General features: G+C 37.3%; 1 protein-coding gene across 5 annotated transcripts in view; it reads right to left on the bottom strand.

Moving 5' to 3' along the window:
* The window catches only part of NPAS3 (neuronal PAS domain protein 3), a 629,011-nt gene that overhangs the window by 412,655 nt on the left and 189,526 nt on the right, over positions 1–26,830 (bottom strand). For 3 of the 5 annotated variants that reach the window (XM_075712986.1, XM_075712988.1, XM_075712987.1), the window contains exon 2: positions 22,818–23,062. In XM_075712986.1, coding sequence (XP_075569101.1) covers positions 22,818–23,062 — 245 coding nt within the window. Of the gene's footprint in view, positions 1–22,654; positions 22,706–22,817; positions 23,063–26,830 lie in introns of all 5 variants that reach the window. The other 2 variants (XM_075712984.1, XM_075712985.1) reach the window with 1 other exon arrangement.

Raw genomic sequence — 26,830 nt, 5'->3', positions numbered from 1 at the left:
GATAATAAGCTGGGGAAGGTAATTCTTGTCCTAATGTTAGATCCACTCTTTTTGTTATGACTCAAGTTCAGCAAGACCCTTTAAAACAGATTCCTAACTGAAAGCAAATGAATAATCTTGTTTAAATCAATGGAACTGCTTACATGCCTAAAGTTAAGCACATGTTTAAATCTTTTTCTTAATTGAGGAGATTTGTTATTTATCATACTAGAAAGCATTTCAAAGACTCAAAAAACGGCACAGAGAACTAGAAAGGTTTTTGAAAAATTGAGTAGGAAAACCCTTCAACTTTAGAAAAAGACAGCTAGCATATGGGAAAAAACCTCCTTCAATAACACTGGAAGAAAGGTAGAACATACAGTAACTCCTCTATCCTCACATACATACACAAGAAAAACACCCAACCTTGTGCAATATACAGTATGCTGAATTTCAGATACCAGCATTAATGGGGAGATACATGATTATTAAATACTAGCCCCATTTCTTCTGCATACAACACTAACTATCCTAGGTTAAGGAGATAAATTTAAAATAGTTGTGAAAAAAGTAACTTAGAATATAGCTTAGGGTCAGTACTGTAAGTCTCACCTACTTAACTAGCACTTGTGAAAACTGGGATTATGTTGGGTTTGCTATTTTCATCCATTTCAATTACCTTTTGTTTTTATGACGTAGATAACCCTTGAAAGCCCACATGACACAAGGTGATAGCTGTGAAAGAGTAAGTAAGGAAGATGATGACAAAGATGCAAGTCTCTTCATATCTGTTAAGAAAATGGTGGAATAGCCAGGTAGTTTAAATTCTTAAAATCTTAAAGACCTTGGAAACATTCACCAAAAATAGGGCCAGGTATATATTACTTAATTTACTAAGGCTGGACTTTCAGCAGGATTTTTGTACGCCTGTTAGGTTACCTGTTCAGGACATTCACTAGTTAGAAGCTTTTAAATGATGATAAACAAAAGAAAACAAATCACATCTCTTGAATATGCAGAAATAAAAAGTAGGAAAAGACAGCAGCAATGTTTTATTAACAAAAGCACTTTCTTACGATGGAGGAGGGCATAAGGTGATAATTTAGTGTTCCAGCACAGATTTACTGGATAATGGCCAAATATTTCAAAGCAAACACAGCTGTAATGTTTATGTTAAAAACAACAGGCTACGACCGCAGTCAGTCAGACATTCTGTATCCTTTAAGTACTGAAAAGAAATTGTTTCTTTTCACACAATAGAGAGATTGCTAAAGTATAACATGAGAGAAACCTCTGAGAAAATGGTGTCCTTCTTATGGGAAGGATTTCTTATTTGCTTTTTTGAGTGCCTCTTAAAGAAAATCCCATTCACTAGCATCACTTAATGATTTTAACGAAATCAGAACTGAAACTTAGAAATAATGCTGTTGTTAATGACAAAATCCATAAGAATGAAGACAAGCTTTGGTTCTTTACATCTTCAAGACCATCTTGAGTCTTCTTTACAAACCTGGATTGGAACTGTCTATATTATACATATACACAGTGCAGGAGAATAGTTACAATCTGCTCCTGACAACTGAGCAGAAATTTGCCTTTAAATGGGGGGACTTTATCAAAGTGAGGATTGCAGAGTTTGATTCTACAAAATCAGATATGGCAAACAAACACTCTCTTTTTATTCTCTACATTAATATGTAGCACTTCTATTTCGGATCATCTGCCTTAGTATAAATTTACTGGGACATACAAAATGAAAAATAACTCAGTGGCCCACATAAAAAAAAAAGGTCTTACTGTAATGTTTCTATATTGAAATGTACTTTATGACTTTACTACACTTAAGATATGCTTCCTTATGAATGTTTCAATAAAGATGTTCCTAAGGCTTACAGTGTACTTACCAAAACCCAGAAAATTTAATAAGATATACAATCTGAAAAATAATTCAGATTACAGAATTTGCATTTTTCATTTTTAGATTCCATTATCAACAGCTGTAAAATCTAGATGTATTTCAACTACTTGGAAGTTAAAAACACATATTCAAACTTGGTGGGTTTTATTCATTTGACATATACTGACAGACAAGAATGCAATGAGCATTCCTTTCAAGCCATTGAGAAGCTGTTATCTATCAGTTACTCACACAGGACAAACATAAATATTTCCCAGCTCAGCTAAAAAAAGTGAAAGAAAAATTGGGAATTAAAAAAATCCAAAAAACCCAACCCTGAATTCAGAGGATAAGTCCCATAATGTCCGTGTAATTTTGTATGAATCAACAGCATAGATTCTAAATGTTAAGCTGAGTCTTGCAAGCGGTAATCCTTGTGTGCTTCCTGAATCGTCGCCGCTTTTTCTTCACGTCACTGATACTTTTTTAGCTCATGAGCTGATCAAAGTTTTAATCCTTTTTTTTTAAAGTAAGTTTTTAAAGAAATGTGCTAAGAATGCATAAGAGATTCTCATTTTCTGCAGGTAAATGAAAAAAATGCAGTATTACAAAAAAACCCGCACTGCAATATGTATTGCATTCCTATATAAGGCACATTAAATTTGTCTATTAATATATGTAAGCTCCATTTAAGTATTTTATGCATGTGTGTATCTAATTAAACACAGGTATGCATTAATGTATATCTAATACAGGCATGAACATAAAATATAAAAATATACGATATTCAAAGTAGTCATTAAGATTCATTCTAGCAGTTCTATCCCTGGGAAAACACAAATTAATATGGTCCCCATAACTGCCCAGGATACATATAATAGGAGCCGAACTCAGCTGAGGAAATTTTGAAATGCAGTCTCCTGTTTTTTTATCCCAAACGTTTATTTCATAAGGGCCTAGGTGATAGGAAACACTTCCTTTTTTTATATTCATGTAGGCTTTTTGATAAACAGCAAAGCTAAAATAATTCAATGGTAAATTAGGCCTTGTAAAGCCATATAGAAAGATGTTCAACAAGTAGGTTCATGTTACTTCTCCCGATTTGTTACAGATATGTTTGTATTAAAAGACAAAAAGGATAAATTCTTTAACATTTCTATATAAAAAATCATGTGCATAAACTAATGTGGGTTTTTTCCTGATTGAACTTTATACACCATGTTCCATTTTGACTGAAACAGTGAAATAACTAGCATGTTGCCTCTCTGAAGCCGAAAGCAATTTCCTTTTCTAATTTTAGTTATGCAAAGCCTATGGGCATCATCAGCATTTAGTAATTAGTTTTATAATTACTGCTGTTTTGCTCACTGTCATTCAATTTTTCTTACAACATGGTCTGGGATTGAAACATCCCACATCCACAGCTGTGTAAATTGCCATCCATTTATAAGACAAAAAAAGTATCATTCAACATACATCATTATTCAGTCAAGAATGTGTTATTGGTACTTAGGTGATGCTTTGAGTACATAAACTGCCTAGTAAAATGCGAAGAAAAATACAATTCAAATACTTAGTAAATGCTATATACGACATAGAAGTCTGGAAAATCTAAATTGGAAATAAAAGGAATTCCATTAAATAACATGTCAGTCTATTGCTGATACCAATATCTGTTCCAAACACAGGGAAAAAAAAAAATTCTTTGTTTAAAGAATATTCAGGTATTGAGCTGAAAAATGGTTGAATTCAGATTTGCTGATATTGTAATTTGATCGTTATTGTTACAAGAATTTGTAGTCTGGCAACTAACTACGAAGTCATCTAACCTAGAATTACCTATTGATATACTGTCAATACATTTAGACATGATATTGCAAAATATTCTACATCCTTGACCACTTAATTTTCTGAATCCTAAAAATACAAATGTGTTTTGGTATGACATTTGTTTAAACCCAACAATTTGTCTTAAAGATGTTATACTTCAGCATAATTAGAGATTGGCTAGAATTCTTACATTACTTTTACAAATATAATTTTTCAAAATTTATAATTTGTTTAAATTTATAATTTGAAATATGATGTTAATATGAGTTTTTAAAGGCTAGAAATGTAATAGTCAAATAAGAATGAAAAATCTACATTCTCCTCTTAAAATACGCATAATTTCTTCAGTGAGCAAGAAGTGCTTTATTTTCTAGACCATGTCTGGTTTAAAAAAAATAATCGTGATGAGAAGAAAATTCCTGTGAAAGGTTCTGCTCCCATGTCAGTCAGCTACCATGGATGCCAACCTGCTACAGCAGAGCTGTGCTTTTAGGGGGAATCATCGTCCCTCAGCAGCGGTGAGACCGGAGAGCACCAGCACAAATGCTCAAAACGGGACATCAGCAATGGGACGATTCATATTTGCAATTCCCTCCTTCCTACCAGAAAGCAGAATAATATAGTCTGTTTAATCTTATTCCCTATCTTTTGTCAAGCTTAGCTAGGAGAAAACAGCTGCTAATAAACATAAAGCTGTCATACACAAAGGGCAAGATTGTGCTTAGCCCAGCGAAGGGGTAGTGGAGATATTCTGTTGCAGAGGAAAAATTTAGGCAGATTGCTTTCAAGGATTTTTGCAGTCGTGTCCTCTATTTTATGTTCTGTGACACAGCTAAAGAGTCTTATATTTTTGTCTCAGTGAATCAATAAGAATATCATTCTAAACATTTTAGCTACTATTTTTATTGAAAAAAATCTTAGTTCAGAATATTTTTTAGTGAATATATAGCATTCAATATGATCTGAGTCAGAAAATTCATTGTTTTCCCAAAGAGTAAAATTTTAGACCCTTAAAAACCAGCCTGAAAAATAAAAACAAAGCTTTGCCTACAGTCATCTACAGAGTATGGGAGGAGAAGATCCTCGGAGTCAAGACTCAGACAATTGCAATAGTTGTTTCTCACTATTCCTCCAGCCCTTACTAACTGTTCTTACCTATTGCTCCTTACAGATTAACAGTTACAGTCTACTCCAACCCCACCCTCACTAATAAGGTCTATAAATTGCCTTTGTGGGCCTCTCAACCTTATTCCTGCTACAGGAAGGTGGCAGGCTCCACTTACACGGGGTTAGCAGCAAGGCTGCGCCATCGACCCAACGCAAGGCTCATTGGGGGGCTGCACACCCCACCACAGCCTGCCCGGCTCTCGCCTCGGCTTCGCCTGCTGTAGTCCAGCAGAAACACTGCCTCCTCGATGCCCACAAAATGGCAAGGGTATCTGTCCCTGGGGATGCAGGTCTGTCAGGAAATCTCAAAGAAGAGCATGAAGTACACCTTTGAAGGAGTGATGCCTACACACCACGCCAACAACTGACTTTCTGAATCTTTTTGTGTTTCTTCTTTTATGATGGCAGAATTCTTCAAATTGACAAAGGGGGTTTTTTTTGAGTTTTTCTGTTGGTTTTGGAGCGGTTCGGGTTTTTTTTTTGTTGGGGGGGGGGGGTTCTTAGTATATGAAAATCCATGTATGGACAAATATCATTACCATCTCTGTCCCCATTCCTTAAAAAGAAATATAAAGGAACCGTATTGCACATAATTTTTGAGTGGAAGAAATAATTTCCATTTTGAACCTCTGAAAACATATAGCCAGTTGGGGGATTATCTGGCTATATGCAAGTAGATCACTCTTTCGGGGGGTGGGGGGGGAAGCTGCAAAATGTCCTCTTCATGTATTGTTCAGGACAAACTATTACTAATCTACAGGGATATCATTACAGAAAGATATTTTAGAAGCTGGAGTAACTGATTAACTAGAATCTGTTTAGGTGCCTGTTTACACATGGGGACACAATTTGGTGGTGAAAAGCCAGGAGAGGGGGTTGAGCTAACCTTCCTGCACTCCTAACAGTGAGAGCTGCTTTGGGAATTCTGCACCTGTACGTCAGAGGGCCTGAAAATCCCCTCTTCACTTCGGATGGACCCAGTAAAACATTGCAAAGGGCGAATAGAGGATTCACGATGGAAGAAATGCTGTCTGCTGGATGGAGCAGATAACATAAGTTATTAGCTGTAACACTGTCTTTTTTGCTAGCTTTTGAATACACTCTGCAATAACATGTGCAATGTATTCAGAGATCTTCAAATTACAACTCTCATATAAATGTGAGGAAGTAATACTGCATATTCCAGAAACCTCTTCATTCATAAAATATTCCTGGCCATATGTCTGTAAACTAATAGCAATCATCAAAATGGCATGAAACATGGCACAAAAAAGTGTGAAAAATAACACATGACATAGATCTGATACGTCTTCAGGGAGAAGTTTCAGGGGAAAATGCTCCAACGGTAGCAACATTCAGTGGCTATCAGAAATTTGTTTCTTCTCATTTTGTCAGTGCCTATTAATCCCAACTATACTGACAGTCAAAGGTTAAAAAAAGGAATAAATTAACATTATTGTCAATCATTACATACAGAAGAATAATTAAGTCAGTATGTTTATTTATCTACTTTTGCTACTTGATTAAATGAATGATTGATGACAGGTTCCTTGTTTTCTTTCTTTTTGCCAGTATAAATGATCAGTATGAAACTAAACAGAGGAATTAAAACGAAATTGTTAGAAACATAAAAATATACTACAGATGGATTCAGATGATTTCAACTTCCTTGTTAATCTATTGTAACTTACGAAAATACATTTATATATACACAAATAACTCCATTAATAGAAGAAATAATCTGTAACCTGACTTACTGTCCTCTCAAATATTACCTACTAATATTTAGGTTTTCCTTTTAAAAAAGAGTGTTTTAAAAGTTCGGTAGAGAAGTCGTGCAAATGAATGCAGTTATCGAATTTATCCTTGGATAAATATCCAATTTATCATTGGATAACTCATCACCAACAGTGTGTGTGAAGAGGCCAAAGCATTCTCAAATGGTGGGTGAGTAACCCAACCCTAGCAAATAGTTTTGGGGAAGAAATCAGGGCAAGTACGGCTATGGTAAATGGAAAATTGTCATTTGGGTAATGTGAGATGAGGGAAGAAAGTAACAGAGAGAGAGACTCAAGTGTCTCTTCAGTCTGCCTGTAAGAGCATACCTGCTCTCCTCCCAGCAGCCTGCTGCCAGGCAGGGCAGTGGTGAGTGATACCACTTCAGATCCAAGGGTTTTCTTTTCTTACTTGCTTCCAAACAAGAGAAGCAAGACTTAAAGTTCTGATACCACTTCCTTTAATGTAGCACAGAATTGAAGAAATTGCCCCAAATTTTTGAGGACAGACAAAATCCCAAGCCTCTGAAGTGAGGACTGAAGCACAGTTTCCCCTGAGCTGACCAAAGATTGCTGTCTGGGCTAGGAAAGTTACTGAATGTAACCGCATTTTTGGAAAGTTAAAGGAATTGACCTAGAAGTCCGAGGAGACAGCTTTTGTATGGGATTAAAAAGAAAGGAAAATATCTTTCTCCCAAAGCAATTCACAGCGGTTAATGGCTGAGAGCTTGAAACCTTTCTGTTACTTACAGAAGTTACTGCTGAGAACACAAAACTGAAGGAAGTCACTGGCAAAATCTGCAACTTTGTTTACACTTGTGAAGAAACTACCTGAGTCTGAAGAAGCCATTTTTTCTTGAAGACAAGGTTTATGTCTCTCTCCATTACCTGGAAATACTAGAGACAGCTGAACTCAAATCATGCAGATAGTCTGAGTCCACTTAAGTCTAATTTTGAGCCAAGGGAAGTCTGGATTCATAAGGAGTTATTTTCTTCCTATTTCCATACAATCCTGGCTCCAGTTAATATGCTGTCTTAGAAAGTGAGTTCCTTTTCCTTGCAGAGCCCTAACTTCTGTGCACCACAGTACTAGGATTGTAATTGTGTGCATGTGTGTGTGTAGAAGTGACCTTGAGGCAGGTCTGGGTGGACGGGAACCTTTGGTGCATGCTTAGGAAGTATCTCCTGAGCTCACTTAGTTTGGCTGTGTTCCGGTTTCTCTTGTCCAGATATGAAATCGATACCTGACATGCTGATGCAAGTTGTCTGAATAACACAGGTATCAGACTGGAAAGTGGTATAAGGAACTCTTCAGACAACACTGGACAGATGTTTGTTTCCAGAGATGTTCCAAATTCTGTGGGTAAGCTAACATTGCACTTGTACCTATCCTGGCCCATTCAATATCCTAACTGTGAAAGCCACCCCCCCTCCCCAAAAGATTACTCCTCCAATCTCACCTTGTGGTGCCTGCTCTAAGTTCAGTTCTCTCTACCACAGCCTATTCCTACTGAAATAATTATGCCATTGAAACAAAATACAAATGAAGGGTAACCTTCAGCATTCACAATTATTCCCAAGAATTTACCCCTTGACATTGTTAAGTCCTTATAAACAAAAGGAATCCAGAACCACCACCGCGAGAGCAAAATTCATGTTAATTCCCAAAGTAAAAAAAATAGCCATTCATATTACACGAAAATGCATATCACATGTATGTCACTGGGATAAACCAGAGAATATCACACTGCAATAGATACTGCAATTTTTACTTTAGACTTTTATGACACTGTTACTGAAATATTGTATTCAGCTGTGGTTTCTTCCATTCCGAAAATATGTTAGAAAATTGGATAGGACTCAAGTAAGAACTACAAGAGTGATTAGACTTCTGAAAGTCATTCCCTATAGTGAAAGACTAAGAAAGCTCAATTTATTTAGTTACTGAAAAGAAGGTTAAGAGGATCACAATACCTACATGTGGAAGAGATTTCTGACAGTAGGCAGCTCATTAATCTAGTAAAAAAGGCATAACAAGATCCAGTGTTTGGAAGCTGAAGCTGAAATAAGACTACAAACGAGGCACACTTTTTTTCACAGTGACAGTAATTAACTGTTGGAACAATCTGCCCAGGGATGTAGTTGATTCTCTATCATTTAAATGCTTACATCAACATTAGATACTTTCTAAAGAGATAAACCTGTATCTCAAACAGATGTAGAAAATACTGGATGAGGTTCTCTGTCTGGGGTCTACAAGAAGTCAGACTGGATGCTTATCACAGCTGCTCAACGTTGTACCTGAACGAAACAGTTCTACAAGTGCTCTGCGCTTCAAGGACCAATCATCTCATGACCATCGTATCTACCCTTTGCATGCAGTTCAGTTCAGACTGAACAGAGGCAGTTTCCAAAATTCATCCTCCTGTTCGGCAGGTGAAATAAGAACCCTTTCTGGACATATATGGGCATCTTCAAAGATCATCCCGTGCCATGTTCACTGTCTGGCATCATCACTGCCGGACACCAATTACATCAAAGCTGCCAGTAAGCGCACACTGGAAAGCTGTTTGAGCACTGGCTTTGCCTGATGCTTCTACCCAAGGAACATCTGTTGGGCTGACTCCAAGCTAGTGACGAGTGAGTCAATATGTAGACCTTGTAAAACGTTGGCGCTTTTAGTCTCAAGGCTGCCAAATGGCCTCTCAGCATAGCTGTCTGTATGAAGAATACAGTTCCTTTATGTTTAATGAGGTTGTTGGAGAATCAACAGCCTCCATGAGGCTGTTGAAGAAACCAATTACAAAAGCAAAATGCATGATGAGGTTAGGTGAGCTGTTAATTTTCCTCTCAAGTTCCTTAATAATATTTGTGAAAGAAAACTTGCCCTTTAAGTCTTCAGGATAGGATGTTGGAGAAAAAGAATAGCAGAGAAAAAAAAAGAGCACAGAGATAGAAACTACAGAGAGCAGGACAAGAAGAATAAGCACCAGCGTTTATGTACAAAACAAGCGGAAACAGCCTGATGTATAAGGGTAAAGAGAAAACAGTGTGCTAAAGTATTAAATGAACAACCAAAACATTTATCTTCAGAAAACAAAAATGAAACACCCCATTTCTTCATCTCTAGGAAGGGCCAGAAAGAAGCATTTCAAATGTAAACAAACATATACACTGTGCCCTCAGAATGAGGGTGGCAGCCCACAGAAAATCACACCTGGGCTTGCCATACGATATACTTGCTACAGGATTCTGTAGGTTTTGTAGAATACCCAGTTACTCTAATTTTTTTCTTGTGATGCTTAAAAGATTGGCAATGGACTACAAAATCTTTAAAAAATACTGAAGGGACTTCTTTTTATAAGATATACCTAATTAAGACAATATAACACAGAGATTCAATATAAAATGGATTAGCAATATTCCTCCTATTTGATTGCTTCATTATCTACCCTGACTGTAAATCTTATTGCTATTCTGAAAACTATCTCCTCACAGACGTGGGTTAAATTTCCTACGGAAAAGCTCATTAAATACAGTATTCTTGCAAAAGACATAAAGGTAGAGTTATTGCTTAAGAACTGGACTCTTAGTCCTGGGACATGGGAAGAGGGCTCTCTTCCCTGCTCTATCACACACTTCTCATGTGATACTGAACAAGTCACTCTTGGCTGGTTTTGCAAATGTGCTCAGCAGCTGCTTCTTATGATCAGATTACCAAAGTGCTGAAATCTTTTGAAAATCTGGCTATTTATTTTGTTGCTGAATAGGATCAGAGATCTTTTGAAATCTGGCCCCAGTTGGGGTGCTGCGCTCTTTTGAAAAGCTAGCCCTAAATCTGTATATGCCTCAATTTCTCTATTAGCATTATCAGCACTGTTCTGCTTCATCAAGAGGATGAGAAACAGCTGGCATACACAGCAATTCAAATTTGAAAGGGGATATATAAATGTAGAGTTGCTCTGATAGTTGTACAAATGTCATATGTACTTAAAAAAGCAAACAAAAAACCGGCTCCTGATTTTTCCTAAACCTTTACACAACTACAGTTTTTCTATAAAATCTGAAGTGAGGTAATGTTGACAATATTATTCTGCTTGCCATAGGTAATGTTTGGGAATTGTCTATATGTATAAAAATGCGAACAAAAATATTTCTCCCTCTTCCTTTTATGATTATGAATATGCATTTAATGACTTTCCAGATGATGAAATAAGAGACGGAATTTTGTACTTGCATGTGGTACCACCCCATGCAAAGCAAAGCAAAACCAATTTTTGTATGATACAAGTAGAACACAAAGTGACAACACACACATGCTTGTGCAGATGCACTCGGCTAACTCTGTGAGTGAAAATTATAAGGAGTGACGTGCTCAAGCACTGAAATTAAGGTAAGCATTTTCACAGCTCCATTTGTGAGGAGGACTGTGGCACAACTGGAGTTAAGTAGTTTACTAGGGATTTGACTTTCCTTCCTTAGGAACAGAAATCACAGTATGACTAATTTCAAGGGTTTTAAAAATAAAAATATTCATCTTGGCTTAAAAGCTAGCAAATAAACAGAAAAGATGTTTCTTAAGGGAGCTCAATGCTTTAAAACAACACCTAAGTTCCCAACGGTGTGGAGATTCTTATTTAGCTCACAATCTCGGATAGATGTAGAGGCTTACATGTTCTCTAAGTTGTAAGCTCTCTATGAAGGGTGTTCTTTAATTACAGACAGCTAATGAAAACAGTTTTTACTGATCTCTCTAATGTCCTGGGAAAGTCTTTACTATGGATTCATTGTATTCTACTCTATATCCCTGATTGAAATGGGAGACCACAAGAGCATAGGGATTTGGTGGAAACTCGATTTCCTTCCTCCGGCTTCAAAGAGATCAGTTGCAGAAATTAAGCTGCGTTGATATTGTGGTCAAACTTTGGTCAGACTGTGGTTATACTTGCATATTATACAGATATAAAATCACTGCACTTTGGTTTTTAAAATTGCTGGGTCTACCTTCAGTATCTAAATCTCACTCCATTGACCACAGGTATCCAATATAACTATTACATGAAAATAAGAATTATTATTAAATCCATATACTTCAAACTTCACTTCCAGGGCTCTGACTGTTATTTACTCCAAATATTTAGACAGTCACTTTGGAAAATACTAATAAATATATAACTGCAAACATATGAGATGGGAAACATAGATTGACGCTTTTCATTTAAAAAAAAATGTTTGTGTGTTTTCTTCCACTTCAGACAAAATATTTTCTTTGAGTCATAACTTTTGACTTGTAATATAGAGTGGTGTAACTCTTGGTAAAACAAATATTATAAAAGCCCATTCATTTACACTGCTTTATTCCCTCATGTCTACATACTAATAAGGACATGACTCCCTGTCTGGGGTTTTTTTGCTTGTTTGGTTTTTTAAGGTCTCTGCTACATTCATTATCAGTTGGTTAATCTATTTCTTCAGCTCTTCATACAGATGTATTCATTATCCCTGCAAGAGTCTCAACAAGGTCTAAAGGAAGCAGTCATTCAACTGGAGATACACAGTAGACGTTCAGATGATCCGGAAAACCAATAAGCTACATTAATAGAAGAAACAAAGGCTAAGCTCTATTGAATTCAGCAGGACTTTAAGTATGCCCTTACGTTCTCTGCTCAGCTGAGGAGACTAAGGTATGATGTCTATACTGAAACCGTTACATCCAACCACAAGATCCAATTCCTCAACTGCTTTCATTTGCAAAATGGAGCACTACTATAGCAAGCTTTACTGAGACTCTGTCCAAAACACTCTTCATAGCGATGACACTTTTCTTCTGTTCAGAAAAGGACAAGTAAAAAGACAAACGTTCTATCAGATATTGCAATCTACAGATAGCAACAGCCTTTTTTCATTTTACATATCAAAAACTACAGCAGTGATTACTTTTTGTCTGTTTCTGATTACTAAAAGCAAAAAGCAGAACAAGCACTTTTGGCACACCGGATTTATTGCACATCTGTAATTGGCTAACCCCATCATGTGCGTTATTTGAAAAAGTTATGTAGACAGAACATATAATTTAAGATATTCATGCTTCTAAAAAAGACCACCTGGAGCTAACCCATGCAACATAAAACACGAATGTAAAAATCATATGGAAACATTTTATTAAGGGTTCTGGAAAAGTGGACTGTTGTGGCACTGACTTTTACACAGCAATTTCGACTGGATGACAATCCGTATCATTATATAATGACAAGAAATTAACTTGGTTTTCATTTGAAAGTTTTTCCTGACTTATTTTACCATCATCGCCAAGGTTGGAGCCAATGCAACCGTCAGTACTATTCTCCTCCTGAAATATTTACCTCTCCAAGTCTGAAGCCTGTGTTCTTGCCAAAACCCACTCTGCCAATACTGTCAATGTTCTCAGCCATGAATTATAACAACACCCACCACCTTTTAGCTGGAATGAGGAAGGTATGTTCTCAACTCAGGAGTGAATTTTGAATGACACAGTGAGGATTACTGTGCACAGAAAGACATGCACATTGAAGGAAGAAAGAATGAAGTGAAAAGTTTAAAACTTTTTTGGGTTTCTTTTAAATATTAATATTCTTCACCAGGTGGTTTTCATTACCAAGACTGCATTGAGAATGCAAACACGTAGAGAAAAATACAGGAATACAAAAAGGAGAGAGTCAATAGTGGAAGCTGAGTACAAGAGGAAGACATTATGCATATTCAGTGTTCCAGCTAAGGACTCAAAAAAAAAATGAATGGCTAAGAAAAATAAACTGTATTAAAAGAACATAATGAAAATGCAAAAGTGACCAAGTCAGTGTAACAGCACAAGGAGAGACAAAGGAAGATGAATTGCAGTGTAATAGAATGGAAATACAGTGGTGGCTGGGAGTAGGAGAAAAGACATTGAAGTCACCTGTTCTATTTCCTTGCTCTTAAAAACACGTACTGTTTGGTTGTTTTCCTATTTAATTGTGAAGTTGTAAGGTGGGGTTCTAGCAGTAAACAACTCTTCCAGGGACTGACATCTGATTGACAACATTTTAGAAAGAGTATTAATTTGTTACCAGCAGTAAATGTTTTGTGTCTCCACAGAATTGATGGATAGAACTTTTTATGATACAAATAAAGCACTATGAGAAACTAAATCATTCTATCATTTCTGCTAGCAGAACTGGAAGGATCAGGCTGGTTCTTTTTATGCTTTTGTTCATGCAAAAAAAAAGGACAGCTGAACTTGAAATGCTTTTCTCATTGTTCCTGTTCTGCATCACAAGAAAACCAAACCCGTTCAAAGTCTTGTAAGAAAATTAACTATAAAGCAACAACCAGTAGCCTGGAGTTTAGGACAACAAAGATAAAAATGAGTAAAATAATAATAATAATATAGTTTTCCATTTCATTATACTGAAATAAATAAATTTTAGCAGGCTTGATTTACTAAGCTGCACAGATCATTGTCTATGATCCAAACATCACTGTAATTTGCAAATTTTTAATCAGCACTTATGCCATGTTTACTCCCAGTTCATTGATGATCATGCCCAGAGTGGTTTCTGCAGAAACCCACAAAAACTCCTTTCTTAATAGTACCTTTCACTTCGACCTGCTTTCCAAGATCAATCAGTTACACAGTTAATGTGTTTAGCTTGGTTCTGCCAATATAATGTTCTTCCAATATTTTAAAACCATAGTTCTTACAAACTAGTAAGTCAAACGTCTTACAAATACTTCAGTATACAATGCCTATCCCAGTTAATTGAACTTGCAATTTCAGAGAATTAAGCTGGGTTTGTTTTATAAGAATTATTTTCCATTTACCCATGTTTGTTGAAAAAATACACAATCTTACTTTTACCCCTTTAGTGGAAGAATTTTCCCAATATTTTGCCTACAACTGCTTTGAGGCTGGGACATCCAGTGGTAAGAGAGCTCAGTACTGCAAACTTCACAACACCAGTACTGCAAAGAATGGATGATGCTGAAAATTGTATCAGGCTGATATGAGAGGTAACCCGATTCCTTGCCTGAAGAATACATAAAAGACAATTATTCAACAGATCTGGAATATCTGAGAAATACTACAAGCTGGGATTCAGGATAATGATGCCCAGGAGTTCCAGAGTCCCTTGCTTGTACCATGGCAGGTAACCTATCGAAGAAGCAACACAGAACTGTGCCAACCATGGCGAGGCAACGTCAGTGGATAATACTGAGATGTCAGGGGGGTTCCCTGCTCTGTTGGGAAGATCTGCTTTTTTTGGCATATCTAAGAATTATACCCTTTTGTTTTTCAAGTACTTTTAAAGTTTGATTCAGACACAAAAGGAAGATTTCTTGTTTCCCCAGCACAAAAGATAAGAGATAGCATTCATCATGTATGGCTATGACTCAAACACAGAGCAGGCAGTTGACGGAGCCTGACGTTTGGGACTCCAGCATTTAGATTCCAGCGGCAGAATGCTTTTGTGTGAGGAGCTTGAGGGAGAAACAAGGAGCAACGAACAAGACGACAAAACCCACAACAAGCTATAATAATCCCGTTTTGTTCAAGAAGATATGATATGAACTCTACCAGCAGAAGTCTCCTCCCCAAGTTTTTGTATTGTTGATCACTACGATTGCGTATGCTCGATGAACACTGCTGCTAACAGTAACCTGAACTATAAAGACCTGTAGAACGGATTCTGTACAGGCAAGCACTTAAACAAACTTGGATCAAGCTCTCCTGCCTTTGCTGCATCAGTAGCAAAGTTTTACTATACTTACTGCTAATGAGCCTATGCCGTTGCCAGAACTCTTCCCATTTCTAATACACATAAAATCAATTTTTTTCTCATTTTTCTAATCCTGCTAGATTTTTCCTTAATGTCTCTGCTTGTCTTTGTCAACTTTCTGCACCTCAGACATTCCATTTTATCTTAATTGCTATATATTTCCCTTTTATTCCCAAAGTTTTACATAAATACACATACATATTTTTTTCAAATTACTGATTTCACTTTCATTCTGAAAAAGGATACAGTTTTATAATTTTCAGATGCATAGGAAAAATATAATTTCATAAATTTTTCTTTAAGAGTTCTAGTCAACTTCTATTCTAATTTTTCCTCACAATCAATTTCACATATAAGTTTCCCCATTAGGCAATTAGTCCCTCAAAAGCACTGAGTATATTGGTTGGCACCCGCCTCCATTTGCAGAGATTGAAAGCAATCAGGTCATGATCACTTGTCACTAGGCAACCACCAACTCCGAGTCCAGTATTCAATTCATCTTATCTATCACAATGAGATTCAAACAGAGCTACCTCATTTTGGGTGCCATATCTTTCATACTAGAAAACCATCAATAATTCTCACAAAGAACATTAATGTTTTACCACTGACTGTCTGAAATTTCCAGGACTCGTTTCCTTCATTCAAACAACATCTAATAGTCTTTTTCTTTAACCTATGTAACAGGTCGATGACTAAGCAACCTACTCCTACAGCTGTGCTGCCCCTATGGCCACATAAACAGGTTTACAACAGATAGACATTATGTTTCTAATCAGTGTTTGATACTGGTACATTTTATAGTGGCCTACACATAAACAGGAATCAGATTCTCATAAGAATAAGAAAAACACCTGCAACATAAGGAGAAATGGATTACAGGGCTATCAAGAATTCTCCAGCACAAGAGCAGAAGTTCCACAGAAAGCAGGATGGCCAGATTTAGAGACCCTTTTCATAACAAACAAACCCGCCAATTCATCTGAATTATGCTGTTTTAATCTGACTGATCTTATCATGTCCAACAGTGAAAAACCATGTCTTAGGCCACAAACACTGAGGAATAAAGTAATTCTTATTTCTTTGCCGCTGTAGATGGTTTCCCTGAGACAGAATTGTGTGGTGGTTCAGAAGAGAAGGCTGGTCTTAGTGGAAGGCTTGTGTGGTTTGGCAGGGTAAGGCTTGTACTATCTTGCATCTCCTGCTCAGAAGTCAACACTCAGTTTAAAACATAAAAGGCTAACAACAGGTAATGTTATTTAAAGGGTTTCCACAACGAGATCATTCAGAAGAGAACCATTTATTTATCTCTTAAAAATGCACACATATCCAGCATAACAATTATTAGAGAAAGGTATTTAAATTAATGAAAGTAATCCCACTTGACATTTGGGATAACAATTACCCTACTTTCCAATTATCGTTATTGCTTATTTTCTTTCCCAGAGAATTCAAGGTGTTGGACTTACTTCCTCAATGCCAAGTTCCATAGTATGATAAGACATCAAGTTCATTTTCAACCTATACTTACATACATTGTTTATATTGAGAATGGATTGTTTGAAAAACATCCTAGTTTGAATCAAACAGGTGTAATTTTGTTTTAAAGCATAATTTTTCTTCTTGTGATTATAAAAGATGTTTTTACTTATTTTATTACCAATGCGGAACTGAAATAACATTGAATGCTTTATTGCAAGCAACATGTCAGAGTCATATTAGGTACATTGGACAAGAAGAATTTGGACAAGAAAAATTTCAGTCCACCACAAATGCTTTTGACAGCATCTGATTTCTTTTCATACTCACATATATTAATTCCAGAACACAGATCTGTAAAACTATCTAATTTCAGAACACATAATGCTAGAAGTAGAGATGGCTAAAATAAAAGTGACATTCTTCACGCAACCTACCAGTCGGTCAGTACTATTTACTGAAGTCCTTTTCACTCCTCAGCTAGAATCTCTCATTCACCTCCTCTCATATGGCATAAATGAGATTATTTTACTTATGTAATGTAAAATGTAAATATGTTTGCTTAAAAAAAAAAGCTCATGATAAACCTACTTATAATTTGAGATTGTGGATAATCCCGCAATTACTTTTTTTCATTCAAAGAAAAAGCATGCCCAAACTAGTTTCCATATGCCATGTCATTCAGCACGAAATTACACTCATGGCCTTGCACACTTGTATCTCCAAAGACAGAAATGAATGCCTCACTTCAACTAAAAAAGAATTAAAATCTAATAACTATTTGTCTTGGGTTTGCGTGGCAAGGTTTCGGTAGCGGTGGGGGGCTACAGGGGTGGTCTAGTTGAGAAGGGGAGAGAAAATAGAACAAAAAAGCTTGTGTGTGACCCAGTTTTGGGGGGTTTGGTTTTTTTTTTCCCCTTCTTAAATATGTTATCCCAGAGGCGTTACCACTGTCGCTGATTGGCTTGGCCTTGGCCAGCAGTGGGTCGGTCTTGGAGCCGGCTGGCATTGGCTCTATCGGACACAAGGGAAGCTTCTTGCAGCTTCTCAGAGAAGCCACCCCTGTAGCCCCCCCGCTACCGAAACCTAGCCACGCAAACCCAAGACATGCCACCTCCCGCCTCTGTGAATCACATATTTAAGAACTATCACTAAAATCCACATACATCACACAATCCACCCCTTCACCACAATTATAACAACCAAAATTCCCCATGATCATTCCGTTCTCTAACATTGTTCAGTCCATGTTTTGCCCATTACCTCTCCCAATTACTATCGTTATCTTGAATTGCTCGAGCCCCATGTTGGGTGCCAAAAAGGACTGTCATGGTTCAAGCCCAGTCAGCAGCTAAGCACCGCACAGCCGCTTGCTCACCCTCCCTGCTGTGGTGGGATAGGAGGGAGAGAATTGGGGGGAAAAAAAAGTAAAACCCGTTGGTTGAGATAAAGGCCATTTAGAAGGACAGCAGAGGAAGAGAAAATAATAACAACAACAACAACGATAAAGGAATATACAAAACAAGTGATGCACAATGCAATTGCTCACCACCTGCTAACCAATGCCCAGCCAGTCCCTGAGCAGCAATCACTGCCCCCCGGCCAACTCCCCCCAGTTTATATACTGAGCTTGATGTCATATGGTATGGAATAGCCCTTTGGTCAGTTTGGGTCAGCTGCCCTGGCTGTGCCCCCTCCCAGCTTCTTGTGCACCTGGCAAAGCATGGGAAGCTGAAAAGTCCTTGACTAGCATAAGCAGTACTCAGCAACAACTAAAACATCAGTGTGTTATCAGCATTCTTCTCATACTAAATCCGAAACATAGCACTATGCCAGCCACTAGGAAGAAAATTTAACTCTATCCCAGCCAAAACCAGGACACCATTTTGATGTCACCACGGCAAATTTCCAGGACAAGAGTTTGCAAAATTAGGCACAGACTACTGGGTTTAATTGCTGCTTCAAAAGAAACAGAAAGGGCAAATGCTGGGAACTCTATTCAAGAGAAAGACTCATGAGCCTTCTTTTTATAGTGACAGTGGTCCCAAGTCAGTACCAGTGTAACAAAGATTGCCCAAAAAGGAAATACGTGGCACGACTTTTCATCAGCCAAACACATTCAACACACCACAAAACATCACGGTGCCTGACACTCCTCCTCTCTCCTCCTCTCTTCACTTGAAAAAAAGGAAGAAGATATCGTTTGGTGAAAACACCTACGACATAGTGGAAAAGAACATAAAAAGCTGCATGATCTTTGAACACTTTCAGCAACAGTTTGTGCTAAAAATATAAATAAATCTGGAGTCAAATCAGTTGAAGACAGTGATATTCCAAAATATGAAGGTGCTCAGGAGAGTTCGATGTTGGAAAAGGACTACAGGGCCTGGTATGGGTCAGGCAATCAGAACGCACTAGAGGACTTCAAGTGCCATGCCATGTAAAGCACCACTTACTGGCTGAACACACAGTATATACTGTAAAACTACTTCCATTCCCCAGATCAGAACTTTCAGAAAACTCACCTCCGAGTGCAAAAAATTGATTAGCTGTTCTCCTCAGAACATACCCCTTAAATACCAGGAGTCAAAGACAGACTTTTGGAAGGTTGGAAACAGAGGGGAACAGTATAGTTATTCATAACATATCGTATGTAGTATGCAAAGAATAACAATTATATTCCTACTGATTCTAAATAACTTTTTGATTATTTTCTGCTATACGAGAATCATGTCCTGTTCTTTAAGAACTGTAATCTTTAAACTCATCTGCTGCAAGTTGTGTGTGTATTTGTTTACAAGGACTAATACTTCCTATGTACAGAAAGCCCTAGACAATGTACGAAAAAAAATTGACTGAAGTCTGCTGTATTAGAAGATAGAAAATGTATCCATTTTTAGCAAATGTCAAATCATTGGCTATTGCTTTTAAGATTAATAAAAGATATAATGGTTTCTAGATAGCCTCTAAATAAAGATTACTATGAATGAAGAAATGATTTACCAATAGTCACCACAATGAGATTTCCTTAAAGGTTACAATCATCAGTTATTTAGCTGAAACACTGCTGAGAATGCCTGGTCATTTCTTGAATAATGCATAATGTTCATTGTAGATTTGATCTGTATTATAACAATACAGATATTTCTAAAATAATGGGGAAAACTATCCATTACTTTCCAATTGCTCGAGATATTTCCATGAAGTAATTGACTCTGAAAATATTATATGAAGTTACCTGAGTGTTCATTTGCAAGCACAACTTGTAGTGATCGCTACACAATAGGCATAAGAAAACAAACTCATCAGCATTTATAGACTTTTAAGAAAAGCTGTGCTAAACACAGGGCAGAGTAAAGGACCTTCCTGAAATACTAAATTAAAATGATTAAATTGCTGTACAGTACTGGGGGACAAATTTAAAACTAAGCTTTGAAATTTAATTATTAACACAAGCAGACCATCACATTTGGGGCAAGGAAAAAAACCAAACCAAAACAAAAAAAGCAGTTGCCTACACAATGTAAGTACCTCATATAATTTTCCAAACACCTTTAAGTCTATTCAGAAGATTGCTTGGGCACACACTAAACATAATGTCTAGTGTTTTACTGTAGGATTATCAACCATACTTCACATGAAGCTGCAAGCTATTTATGTGAGCTTGTTTATCCATATGAACTTCTTCAAGGGCAGCAAAAAGCAACCTTAATAAATGAAAATGAATTTCTTTTGATGTAATTTCATGAATGTTTGATCAGAATGTGTTAACAGGTTTCTATGTAAGGAGAACTGGTGAAGTAATAAAATATACCTGGTACTATACAGTTAAACCTGCTTATGGGGAATTCTTATGCAATGAAACACTGTTTCATTATTTCGATATACTGGCACATAAATAATACAGTCCTAGTTAGTATAAACCTATGTACTGAAACAGAAAACAAGAAAAAAGCAAAAATCCTTCCCTAGCCCTCCCCCACCCCTTAGGCTTAGAGGAATGGGAACTGTATCACCAGATGGGTGGAGGAGCAGGATTATTATATCAGATAGGGTGAAAAGACATTAAATGTTTACCTAGCTTTTTTATAGGGAGAAATGTGTTAATCTTGGCCAGACTATTTATGCTGTTTTCTAAGAATAAGGTTTCATTGTCCCTTAAAATTCTTTTCTTTATTAGAACATTTACACAAAAAGGAAGCTTCAGTATTCAGATAAATATGCTTATTCCACAAGAAGATAATGAAAACCAGATCCCAGATACTCTGAAAACATACACAGAAATCTGCAGAGATCAGACTTTCCGTAATACAGGACATCTTGTAGAAACACTGTATGTCTGTTAGCTACAGGAATTTTGGGAGGAGTTATTTGTTTTAACAGGCAGCTCACAGATAATACAGCAGCGTCCACTTTACATCTGCCTTGAAACACTGTTTAATTGCCTGAGAATAAACTCTCATCCTGAAAAAATGTGGAACATTTGCATATTATATCAGAAGCCTGATGAACCATGTCATACTCATGCTCTGGATGATGTAATTATTACTTTTTTTTTCACCATGAAAATTATATATGATGTGGCAGATAATATAAATGAGATATATGAAATGACGCAAATATGTCCAGCTACTAAATCATCAGCCTGAAAGTCCTTTGGTTTTTGCCCTCCATGTCGATCTCCATCCACTGGAAATTGTAACTTTCCTTAACTAATATTACTTCCTTTAAGTGGAAGAGCAAGTAAAAGCCCTTTGCACCATCAATACCAGTAACCCTTCACGGGCAGTTGTGGGCTGATAAATAAGATTCTATTTCCCCCTCCTCCCTCCACTCTTAGAGGTGGCTTTTTCTTTTGCCTCATGCTATATACAGTCTATCTAGTTTAGTGTAAATTAAGAGTTTAAATTTCATAATGTGTGGAAAAAACCTGAGGTGCTCAAATCTCATATGCCTCTTTCCAAAATATGTTTCCTCCAAAACGTAATCTAAAATAAAATAGGGTAGTTTTCTGTGCTGTCAAAGCCAGGACAAGCACAATTCCCAGGTTTTGGTAACTTTGAGTTCTGTTAATGCAACTCGCTCCCTAATTTAAAATACTTATCAGACAGCAAGATCGCACTCATCTACATAGGTAGTATGAGTAAAAAAAAAAAAAAATTACAAAAAAAAGTCCATTCTACACAAGTCATTGGAAACACTATTTAGGACCAACGTGCTCATAGCCTCTGAAATTACTGTCTGATTTTTATTATCTGACTTTTGTGGCAACTCATGTCTAAAACATTGATTTTGCTGCCCAACTGCTTGTTTGAGCGTGAAGAGGGTGTTTAATATTGAAAACAGTCTATTTTGGCTGAAATGTTGAGAGATGCCTACTGGCTCAGAAGTCAAAATAATTTCTATACACATTACAAGATGATAAATAAAATCCTAGTCTCCAGCCTGAAGATTTAAAAACTTGTATGTGATGCTCTCGAACTTCAGAAATACATGATTCTGCCTTTACTGTTTAGCCAGAGAATTAAGACATTGAGTCCTTAAATCAAGGAATAATGTCATGCTCCTCTCAAATGCATCCTTATGTAAAATACTAAAACAAAGCAACACAATCATTGCTAAATAACTTTAAACAATTTAGTCTACGCCACCCAGAAGACTTACAGCTGTAATAGTTACATAATAGGTTTGTTGTTAAGTAAAAAATAAATAAAATAAGAGGTTTATTTCACCTTCACATGGTGTCTTTCTCATGCAGACCTCAGATTTCCACATTTGTATCCCTTTAAAGGATTTGATATGCAGGGAAAGAAGAAAGGACGATGGTAAAAATTTCAATTTACAGATTACTAAAGGCTGCCATATTCGATACTATACAACATATTTATTTCATACCTTTTACTGATGTATTAGGTGGAGGTCCTTCCATTCTCAAGTTCCACGGAGGATCTCCTTGATTAGCAAAGTCCCTCATTTTCAGATAGCTAATTGTAAGTCGGATGATGGATGCCTTGTCAAGCTGGCTGGTAATGGCTGCAGGCAGTGGCAACAACTTTGCCAACTCATAGAATTCAAAATTCTCCTTTCCCCGGCGAGACCGCGCAGCATCTCGGGACTTTTCCTTCCTCAAAGCTTGTAAACTGAAAGAAAATAAACAAAGCAGACATTCATCAATATTAGTGTTCTGTCACATTTAACCAATTTGCTTTTTCATTGCCAGTCTTCTATACAAATTACCACATTTTCAAAATGCTGTTGTGTATGGATGTACAGACTTCAGGATATATTTAATGATACTCTAGTCTTTGAATGATTACAACTAATGATAATATTTGAGTTTCAGTGGTAGCCAACACATTAAGTAACTACTCCTAATTCATTTCAGCCACTTTCTTCTTAGCCTGCCCTTCCTTTCTCTGCTGCCAGTCGCAAGAAAGGACACCCAAGAATGCTGTGTACATGTAGGGTTTATCTGCATGGATGCCATTGTTTCTCCCGACCCACTGCAACCCAATTTTGTCTAAATCTGTGCCAAATTCTGACTCTTGGGAAAAGGAAGTTAAAAGCAGATGACTGAAGTGTGTGCCACCTCTGACAGGGGTTGCAGTGCAGCCAAGATGACCAAACAGGCTGTACAGGAGCTTCTGAGATGCAAAAGTTTAAGTCTGGTGTAATAACGTAAACCTTCCTGGATTTCATGAAGCTGTTCTTTATGAGTTGTTCAGCTGCCCTTGCAGTGGGAACAGCACCTTTGGTCAGAGGGGCGAGCAAGCAGTTATGTGCTTCACATTTCTCATTCTAATTCACTACCGCATATGTGTCAGACTGACAGCTTTTTGGTCAGATAGGACCTTCTGCTTTACTCTGAGCAGGTGGAAATGCAAAGATATTCATTTACTCCTGCTGCATCAACGTGTTACTTGCTACCATGCCTATGCAACACCTAAAAGTAACTGTCGTGGTTTAACCCCAGCCAGCAACTAAGCACCACGCAGCCGCTCGCTCCCTCCCCCTGCCCCGGTGGGATGGGGGAGAGAATCAGAAGAGTAAGAGTGAGAAACACTCCTGGGTTGAGATAAGAACAGTTTAATAATTGAAAGAAAATCAAGTAAAATAGTAGCAGTAATAACAATATAATAATAATAGTAATAATAATATACAAAGCAAGTGATGCACCATGCAATTGCTCGCCACCTGCCGACCGATACCCAGCCACTTCCCACCCCCTGGCCAACTCCCCACAGCTTATATACTGAGCATGACATCACATGGTATGGAATAGCCCTTTGGTCAGTTTGGATCAAGTGTCCTGGCTGTGCTCCCTCCCACCTTCTTGTGCGCCTGGCAGAGCATGGGAAGCTGAAAAGTCCTTGACTAGTGTAAGCACTGCTCAGCAACAACTAAAACATTGGTGTGTTATCAACATTATTCTCATAATAAATCCAAAACACAGCACTATGCCTGCTACTAGGAAGAAAATTAACTCTATCCCAACTGAAACCAGGACAGTAACTCAGATTTTACTCCTGGGCTATATGTTTAATTGGTGTATAACTGCTGAATACACATTGTGATGATAGCGAGTAACTGCTGAGGTCTTCTCCGGATCTTTCCCTGAAACTCAAAGGAAACTCAAGTTTCAGTTGGTTTCAATGTATAATAAACACAGCTTTGCAAGGGAAAAGAGATTAACTATTTTTGTTGCATGGTTTGGGGCAGACAAAGAAACGTACAGTACACTTCCCAAAAGATTAGGAGTCAATCTGTAGATAATACAAAGAACAGATATTACCTCTTTTTTTTTTTTTTAATTAAAGGTTTTAAACTTTTTTTTTTTTGAGACAGAGTGTTAAACTCAGGATATGATAAGCTTGACAATACCTCTGGCCTTGGTGGATAGAGGTTGGTGCTGATGCTGGGGCTGGTGTCTGCCAATCACTGCATAAGGTGAGTAGAAAATGTTCTTGTCCCTCACAGAGACTCTGTCTTTCCTTTGCTTCATTTGTTTACTTATTAGTTTGATGCAGTTACAGCCAAATTCCATTACCTAGTCATCAGTTTACAACAGAGCTAGAATGCAACCAGCGTGTAACGTAACAGCAAATACTTCTGTCAAGCTTCCACAGCCCTTCCTGAAACCCTGGATTTTATCAACAAAAAAAATCATAATGGCCAGATCTACAAAAGCACTCTGGCATATCAAGTAGATCAGTAGAATCTAGGCATGCAGATCTAATAACATGATTCTGAGACCTCTATTTACCTATCTTTCTAATTTAGAAATAATTTAAACTACAGAAGTTCTCTTATTTTAATATTCCTAACCACCTGCACTTTTGTGGCTGTCTCTGCCCAAGGTACACCTCAGACTTGAAAGGGCAGTTCAGCTGGGCCTTTAAAACACAAATGAAATCCCACCATCACACTTACCTGAGAATGCTTAGCAAATTATATTCCCTACACAATTCTATACTAAGAGCAATTAAATTTAAAAAGACAGCCTGGCTAAGAAATAGGGATGGTGAATTAAAGATACAGGAGGAAACGGCACATCCTTACCCACAGGTAAAGATATACCATCCTACTGAATCCCACACTAACTACATACTTGTCTTTATGAACTCCATATAGTCTGCCAGCGGCTAGATTTCTAAGTTATATTCTAGGAGAAAAGTACCTGAAAAACAAGATTTCACAATGCTCATTGCAGATGCATCTCTGTCCAATTTCAAATTTTAAATATCTACCATCATAGATGTGTAAAATCCCTCAAAAGGTCCATTAAATACAGCTGATAGAAATATTTTGTGTATATACAGAAACCTGGAAGCTACAGCCCTGTGAGGTGTGAATGGTCCAATTAATTTCAGTGAAGTAAGATACCCTATACCAGTTAAATACCTAGAACAGTAGCATAACAGAGAGGCAAGCAAGTCTCTGCCCAATTGCTTGCAAGTGAAAGTTCATTTTCATGGCACGAAGGATGGCCTTTACTACTTGTCATCACACGCTTTTTTCTTCAGAAGCCAACCCTGAGAACCTCACGTCTCCAGATCAAGTTTGAGGGATCCAGAAAAGCTGAGATTCTAGATCTATTTTGAAAGCCTGCACCAAGAGGTTCACACCGTCTTTCCAAAGCATTTAATTACAACCCTGTATAACAAGGTGACTTTTTGGAGATTCCTAGTAAAACATTACAGTTCCCAGCAACTTTTGAATGGTGACAGAATAGACCTTAGCAACACCAAAGACTGAACCCACAGTTTACAAGTCCTGTATATGGTTCAGGAGATTGTTGAAACTGAATATTATATTGCAGTGTAAACTTACATAATGCATTACTGCATCACTAACAGTTTGCAATGGAAGCCAGTTAAGCTGAAAAATGAGGGTACCTGTGTAAGTAAAAAGCATCCTCTGAGAGCCACCTATGTGTATTCAAAATTTTTAAATAAACAAATCCCAAAGTACAAGGGAGGGGGAGCTGATACAATAGGTGTACAAAAGAAACTCCTGAGAAACAGTATTATCAATAACATGTTTTTCCGCCCAGCCATATGGTATATTGTCATTTGTGGAAGCTTCACCAAGCGACTCAAGTCAAAGAGTTTGTAACTTGCAGCCCTCTCATCTTGGCATCGGTGCATTAAGCTAAATTTAGAAACAGTGTCTATTGAAATGTGCACGCAAGTCCTTATTTCTGCTGTACATACTTCCACTAGGGAAATACACTTGTAGTGTACACTGCAGTTATGCTGGTACAATGGGTCCTTAATTTGGGGGCAGTGATTTCCTCAGCAGGATGCAGGAATTCATTAGATATGACCTAAACATCACTGTTAATCCTCTCTGGCACCTATGATTCCTACAGGTAACATCAGCTTCATCATCAGATGCCCTTAACAAAG

Source organism: Pelecanus crispus, chromosome 6, assembly GCF_030463565.1.
Source record: "Pelecanus crispus isolate bPelCri1 chromosome 6, bPelCri1.pri, whole genome shotgun sequence".
In the NCBI taxonomy this organism is placed as follows: Eukaryota; Metazoa; Chordata; class Aves; order Pelecaniformes; family Pelecanidae; genus Pelecanus; species Pelecanus crispus.
This window is presented reverse-complemented; position numbering and strand designations above follow the sequence as displayed.